Source organism: Ananas comosus, linkage group 25 (assembly GCF_001540865.1).
Source record: "Ananas comosus cultivar F153 linkage group 25, ASM154086v1, whole genome shotgun sequence".
Classification (NCBI taxonomy): Eukaryota; Viridiplantae; Streptophyta; class Magnoliopsida; order Poales; family Bromeliaceae; genus Ananas; species Ananas comosus.
In genome coordinates, this window is record NC_033645.1 from 2243532 (window position 1) to 2251520 (window position 7989).

Genomic DNA, 7989 nt, shown 5'->3' on the forward strand with positions numbered 1-7989 from the left:
ACCAAATAACCCACTAACTGGCTGTCAATCCGGTCGGTCTTTTTCACCAAACAGCTCTAAATTTCAAGTTCAAAACATTCATATTTTTAACTTGAGCTCATTTCTAAAAAATAAATAAGTGCACAGCTAACTACCTTTCTCTCTCACTCTCTCTTCAAAAAAAAAAAAAAAAAAAGAATTTTCTCTGCACATTAGATCTAGTTTTATGTGTGTGTTTTTTAAAGCACCCACTTTTGAAAGATGGAATGCGCTTTCGAATTTTCTAATCTTCCAGAGATGCACTGCTAAACTAGGACTTGGAACTTCTAATGCAGGCACCTCGGGCGAGCCAATCTATAGATATAGGTTCTGAGTAGTAAATACTTGATCAACAAATGCGCGTGCACACATACCAAAAACTAGAGAATAGTGAATTATTATCCAAGAAGAGTTGAAAACTAGAGGTCTGTGGTTTGATTCCCAATTAGTTTTCTCGAGTTCCCAACCTGCTTCTCTATTTTCTATACAACACCAGTTCTAGAAAAAGTTCCAAACAGCATTCCCCAAGTATTCGATTTACACATGATAACATGTTTACAAGAGAAGTGTACTACTACGGGGGAAAAAAAACGAAAAAGAAAAAAGAAGAAAAGAAGGGTAGCTGCATCTTAATAATCAAAATGAAAAAGCAAGCTACCTAAGCACAAATGGAAGAGGAGCAATTCAAAGGATCACCAGCATGTTTGCAGTAACTTTTGGTAAGGTAGTTTTGATTCGGATAAACGTACAACTAGAAAAACATGGCAAGTGAAGAGGCACAACATGGAGGCTGCTAGGGTTTTGTTTAAGCCACCGTTACTGCCCCGTAATCTCCATTTAGAAACTTGTCTTCAGGATAATATGTCGCGGTAACAACGTTTCCACCAAATTTCCTTCCGTGAAGAGCCGCCTTTGCCCTAGCGGAGCCTGCGGCATCCGCATACTCCAAAAATACCTGGATAAACATAACTAAATTAGCAGACCCTTTTTCTATACATTATATGCTAAGATCTTAGTCAGGTAGCCAATACAATGTCTTCTGAGTTGATAAAATGAATAGGAGGGAGAGAATTTGTGCTTACTTTTCCAATTCCAGGAATCATCTCTCCTGCCGGACTAGGCCGAGGAATAACAACATTGACCAATGCACCTGAAATGATTCAAGAAAAGGAAAAAAAACGAGTTAATATGGGACACGAATGTTTTTGTTTCCCAAAAAAAAGGGAAAAATTCACATGCAGACAACAAAATTGTGCACAAATAGAAAGTGCTCTTACCAAACTTCCCACTCTCCTCTCTCATATCTTCTAATATCTCTTCATATTCTTCATCATCTTTCAGTTCATCCATAGAGACCACCTTAAAAATCATTCAGGGATGGAGACAATTATATAGTTAGGTATACTTCTTACAAAGTATGAAATATAGAGAACCTAGCAACCAGAACAGAGACACAATTGATACTGAAAACACCAGTATGCAGAAGTTACCAAGAGGACCGAAACGGCCTTACTACTATATCAACAAATGACACCAAGGGCGTGGTAATGATGTGCTTTACTAATAGTTTAACACATGATAATGCAAAAATTTTCCCTCCGAAGGTTGATGTGGAAAATGGTAAAACAAATGGGCGCGCTGAATGTACCTCAGTCAAGCAGACAATTTTAGTTGGAGGCGCTACAGAAAGCACCACTCCTGATCCTGGAAAAGGTGGGCTCCCACCGATCTGTAAAGCTATTTTCTATACACAGCAATATCTGATCAGTTTAGAAAAGTGAAAAGAAAAAAAAAACAAAATGATGCCCAACATTCCTTTAGGTGATTCACACTACCTGCATAGCTATCTGTTGTTGCGCCTGTTGCAAAATCAATTCTTGCTCCGGTTTGATGGGACCCATACTGCAATGAAAATTAGTAACATCGATAAAAATAAAAAAGAGTGAACATGTATGGGCCCCACCTAGTAAACTATAAGTAATTGGGAAACAGGTACCAGTACTTCTAATGTTGGGTCTTGAACCCTCCGACTAACATGTAGTTTGATTTTAGAAAATTACATAAGAGCTTACACATTCTATGTAACTTTCTTGTTGTGCTACTTAACAGGGTATTACCTATTTTGACAAATGGTCCGCGACTAATAGAACTTTCTATTACCCAACGGCCTAGTCTGTTAAGATCCTTCTGAAGGAAGCCATTCAAACGGTTTCCCAAATTTTGTAAAGCCAACAGGTATGGAGTTTAAAGACCAGTTCCAAAAGAACCAACAGGTATGAAGTGTCGACAAGTTTTTGCCTATGTTTAAACATACACATGACATCAGTCACCAAGAGGACATCTACAGTGAGCAGACAACACGAACCTAGCAGAAGCACGGCGTACAGTAAGTGTTCTGTCACCCATTTTTAGGCCATTAAGTGCAGCACAAGCAATGTCAGTGACCGCTGGATCCTGAAAAATCAAGCAGGGTTTCAAATAAAGAAAACAAGGCAAGAATGAGGATGAGAAAAAAGGATGCCCATCAATTATTAGTGGATTTATGTTACCTGATAGACACAAAAACCATAACCTTTGGAATTCCCAGTCTCCCTATCTTTAACTACGTCAAATCCACGTAGAGGCCTGTCACAACAGTCAACATGGATACATAAAGCAGGTTGTCAGAATCATACTTGACTAGCAAAACATACGAAGAAACCGGTTGGATGCGTACCCGAAGGATTCTAGTAACTCCCGTATCTGTGAATCTGTGAAGAAGTGAGGCAGACCACCAACAAATATTCGATCAGGTCCCTCTGAGCCACCACTGATTGCCCTGAATAGGAGATGCATAGTCAGCTCATAAAAACCCAAATACTACCACGAGTCCTATATTTGCCTAGACTAAATACCATACAGCTGTTCAATAACAAGCACACAGGGCTTTCAAAAACTAATGTTTCTGAAAGACATAGACTTGAATATTTTCCCAGCAAGATGGATCATAATGTACGCACCCCGATGTTAGGCCAACGGCAGCTAAGTTCAGATGAGGACTTGGTTGGCTAGGTCCAAGCGTTGCTGCCAAAGAAGGGTTGTAGTCGGTAGGTCTTCGAACTCTCACTGCAACTCCCTATCAAGATGTCAATAGTTATTACAAATTTAATCTAAAGAAAAAAGTTCCAGCAGAAGCTTTCTTAACTAAAGTGACAAGCAACTATCAGTTAACATTTTCAGGTATATATTTGCAGGCTTTCTCAAAATTATATGGATAACGGACAGGAAGTCTTCAAAGATTTTGAAACAGCTAACATACATAAAACTCATCATATCCCAAATAACATCTACAGGAACAATTGATGGCCACAAAACAGGACTTTGAAATGATACTTACCTCAAATACTATTCCATCTAATGCCATTGCATTACTTGCTTCTTCTACTGATCTCATTTCAACAAAAGCAAACTTCTTTTCATGGTTGATGTACACATTGACAACAGCATCACCTGAAACCAACCATATCAATGGTTAGTCTGAACATATCTTGACTCCAACTATCTATATCACATGGAAAAACCATACATCAAATGTTCAATTTTCAAATATTTTTGTTTCAATCCCGAAATGCACTGCCTATTCGGTATCAAATATGGACAGATATAAAAAGAAATAGTAGGTCTGCTTGTGGAACTTCTAGGTAAGATACTTCTTACTGGCTACAGGCAAAAAAGAAAACAGAAAAGATAAAAACAGAAGGAAAGGAGAAGGAAAAAGAAAGAAAGAAAGAAAGAAACCTGGTCCAGCAGTGTTTCCTCCAATAGCAGTCATGACCTGGCTGAAGAATGCAGAAATTGTCTGTTTAGAAGGCAAAAGTAAGATTTATTAGCAGTCATATTAAAACTAGCAAGTAGAGGCCATGCTGGCAGTGAATTATTCAATTTATCAANTAAAAAAAAAAAAAAAAAAAACGTGATCAGCAGAAGTAACGTGTAGCCAAAAACTATGACCACCTTAGAACCAATTAAAGGAGCAACTTCCAACATAAACAGAGGAAGAAAGCGGGCTTTTTAACTTTTGATGATCACAGTTTGCAGGGTCATCTTGCTAATTAGTTTCTCTAGCATGACATTCATTATGATACTAGAAGAAATTCAGCCAATGCACGTGATTGACTTCAAAGATTTGAATACAAAAATATGAGTAAAAATGTAATAATATTTCTAGAAAGACTTGAATAATTCTGCTGGCTTTCGTCTAACAAATGGAGAACTTAAATAGTATAGAACTCCTGATAATGTGCAGGAAAAAATCAAAGAAGATATAACAAGTTAATAATAGACTTGAATCACATGTACAAGTGAATGACATTAGAAGAGATATAATTTGCTTTTTAATTCCACTTTTAATCTGGTGTAGATAAGCCAAAAGCAACCAATGAAAACAGAAATCAACTAGAGACACCACCTGTTCATTTGACATGGGTGGAAGGCCTCCAACATAGACACGCCGTGCATGCCTCGTTGCCTAAAAGAAAGAGGTGAGGAAAAGTTCAATGTCCATTCATGCCAAAAAGGTTAAATCAAAATGTGAACAAGCTTTAGCATACCTGCTGGTTAATTGCTTGTGCTGGTAGCAATGATATCGCTGCAAACTGTGATCGATAATAAAGTGCGGCAGATCAGGCACAGCACAACAAAAAAGTGAAGGGTATGTACGAAGTGAAAGTAAGTCTTTTTCAGTACCTGTTGAGGTGCTGCAAGAGGTGAGATAGCTGGAAAAACTCCAGCCACAGTTTGAGGAATCACAGGAGATTGTCCTACAAAATGGAGTGAACAGAATAGTCAATGAGTTGAGTAGGACGATAAGTTAATTCCAAAACTTGTAGCAAATTATTCAAACTAACAAAGGACTTCTCATGTCATGACATATGAGATGAAAGCATATATATATATAGAAGCACTAGAATATGCAAAATAAGTACATCATTCTAGCTTCTGAGAATATTTTTGCAAGTCTACCAAATGCCAACAGTTTTTGGTTGAAAGTTGAAGAAGCTCCAGCAGACCACTTGAATAGTTTCCTCGTTGAACACAGACTCTACAGTGGCGTAGCACCGTGGTCGTGCACTCCAACATTGCCTTCTTACCCATACGTAAACATAGTCACAAACAGAACAACAACACAACAGCCAACAACACAACAATCTTCCTCAGTTTCCATACAAAATCATTTTATAGAAAGAATATGCGAAAAAAAAGAAGTAAATTACAGTATCTTACAGACAGTAGTAAGCATAAGCATGCTTAAGTGGAAAACTGTAGTAAAAGCACTGGTCTTCTAGAGCGAAAGGAAAAGTTAATTCAAAGAGTTCATTCTGACCTGTAATTGTAACACTAGGCAGCGCAGGGGTAACAGCAGGACCCATGTCAAAGCCGCTTGCTCTTTTGCTGTAAAAGAAAATTAAGTAGTTCGCCCGAAATCAAGTATATACAAAAATCACCTAAGACATGTCAAGCACTTTTGTGTAGTGAATTACAACAACAAAATAGATGCAAACCTAACTTTACATTTAGCTTTCTCAAAGTTTGCAAACCATGGTTTTGGTACTTCCAACAGATTATCCTTCATATTTTATGACTACTACTGCAATAAAAAAGATTCAATTTCCATGGTAAACCTAATCATTCCCATGAAAAGAAAAGGGCAGCGAAGACTCCACAAAATAGTTATGTGGAAACTTAAGGCCAAAACACCCAAAAAAAGTCAAAAAGATCAACACAAATCAGCAACCATGGTTTCATCGGTGAATCTCCAAATCATTAAATAAAGTTGCCAAGGAAGAGGATGAAGTAATTTACCTTTTAGAAGGAGAACGAGAGCGGGATTGAAATCGCTTTCCCAACCTATCCTTCGAACGAGACCGTGATCTATGTCTACGCATTCTACCCCTTTCATAATTGTGATTCCGCCTGAAGGCAAAGAAGGCAGTCGTACACTTTATACAAATGTTATTGGACAAATGAAGGCTTAAGATAAAAAGATGTCATAAGAAAAACTGTGAGGCATTGAAGCACGACAAGGAGACTACAATTAAGTTCTCAGCGTCAACAAAATAGAAATGCATAATATTTGAAGCACATCAAGGTGAATAACATCACATAATATTGTATGCTAACTAATCAGGACTATATTATTGGATATCATGCTTCCACCGCTTACTTTCACCAAAGCTTACCGGTCGAAATCACGACCCCTTCGGGAATCATATTTATCACCTTCCTCTTTTCCTCTCAGATTCTTAGAGCTTCTCTCTATGTGATGCTCTTCGTGGTGCCGATCCCGATGTCTTTCCCTACCCTGATCTGTTACCTTATCTCGACCGCGATCTCTTGCCTTATTCCTACTCAGATCCATGTCTCTCTCGCGAACTTTCTCTCTTTCCATACTTCGATCTCTCTCCTTCGTATGTAAAATTTTCTAGCGTAGTTACAAATGAGTTGTTCTGAAACCAAAAGCGAATAGTTTAGAATGAGAAACTCAAACAGGCCATGAAAAATTAAATTTTTAAAAAGAACATAGAGTAATTTTAATAAGCTCATAGAAAATAACTACTAGGTAAGAGATTCTCGTAGTCAATTTAACATCTTATTTCAGTAAAAGCACAATTTTCCTTTTCCTCCGTAAAATTGTACTTGATTCATAGAGAAGCCACGCACACGAACCAATCCAACTCACAACAAGAAGAAACCTTTGTTTCTCGATCTAATCGATCTGATCCAGAGCTAATCAACAGTGTGGCTTATGAGATCAAAAACTACGCATTTTTTACACCATTTGCTCTAAAATTTTGATCGAAAGGGCAAACCCTAGGTAGAAAATAAGCATGAGAAAAATTGGGGAAAAATTTAATACAAAACAAAGGGGAAAGGGAGAAGGATCGACCTCGCGATGGGTGTAGGCGCCTCCACTGCCGCGGCGAATGCGCCCTCTTTCTCGCAATGCGCTACAAATAAGGGACGCGCATAAGGAAAAATATGCGTGTCGTATACTCGTATGGTATTAAAAAAAAACGTAGTTTTTGCGTATTTATTTTATTTATCCTTGTATAAAGTATGTATAATGTATGTGTTACTTCGTATAAAAGTTTTTTTTTTTTTGGTTATTCTTACAAAGTTGAGTTTTACCTGTAATATCATCACTACCTCTCTTATCCTATAGTAGGATTTTGGAATTAATAATAACAAATATATCCTTGTAGATAATAATCTGTTTAGATGGTATTAGGTTCCTTGAAAAAGTATTATAAAAATTTATTTTGAGAAAACAAATTTTGTGAATTTTTTTGGGTTTTTAATCCGTTTGGATGCAAAAAAGAGCTATTTTTCAAAAAAAAAAAATCAAATTTCATGAAAAATTACTATATGTATTTTTTTTTATTTTTTTAGAAAAATGAAAAACTAGTTTTTCATTAAATTTGGGAAAAAAGGTTTTCAAAAAGGCTAATTTTTTTAAAACCAAACAAACGAAAAATTAAGAAAAAAAATCATAAAATATTTTTTTCTCAAATTGTTTTCGTATTTTTCTGAGTAAACAAACAATGCCTTAATAACTTAACAATTTTGAAATACCACACCCTCGCACAAGTGCTAAAGGGTTTGAGGGTTGGAATTTGATGTTCCAAATTCGAAGTCTAAGATTGTATATTAAATTTATTTCTAAAAAAAAAAACGAAACGTACAATATATTATCTTTATCTCAGTTTTGAAATATTACTTTTATCCCCATATATTATTATCTGTCGTGATTGTTTTAAAATAAATAAAAAATTAAATTCTTATGAAATAAGTCAAAAAAATGTGCCTTTTCTTCTTTTTGTTTGTGGGATAAAATATTGGTGGTTTAGATCTAAAGAAAATTTTAGCTGTGATTAAATATATGGTGCGATTGTGAATAGAGAAATGCTACTTTTGCATTTAAAATTTTGGTGC

General features: G+C 36.3%; 1 protein-coding gene across 6 annotated transcripts; it reads right to left on the minus strand.

Moving 5' to 3' along the window:
• Positions 429-7046, minus strand: LOC109703528 (splicing factor U2af large subunit A-like). Of its 6 annotated transcripts, none has more exons than XM_020224166.1 (18): positions 6944-7046; positions 6237-6503; positions 5860-5970; positions 5381-5448; positions 4744-4817; positions 4608-4652; positions 4466-4525; positions 3796-3856; positions 3395-3507; positions 3018-3133; positions 2735-2836; positions 2568-2643; positions 2384-2472; positions 1854-1920; positions 1667-1762; positions 1296-1377; positions 1101-1168; positions 429-973 (listed from the first exon to the last, which is right to left on the minus strand). In XM_020224166.1, exons 2-18 carry the CDS (start codon positions 6443-6445, stop codon positions 824-826), a joined length of 1587 nt encoding a protein of 528 aa, XP_020079755.1. In that variant the 5' UTR covers positions 6446-6503; positions 6944-7046; the 3' UTR covers positions 429-823. The 6 variants fall into 6 exon arrangements, with proteins under 6 accessions (XP_020079755.1, XP_020079756.1, XP_020079760.1 ...); XM_020224167.1 differs by having other exon boundaries at positions 6237-6498; positions 6944-7035; XM_020224171.1 differs by lacking the exons at positions 6237-6503; positions 6944-7046 and adding an exon at positions 5020-5139 and having other exon boundaries at positions 5860-5874.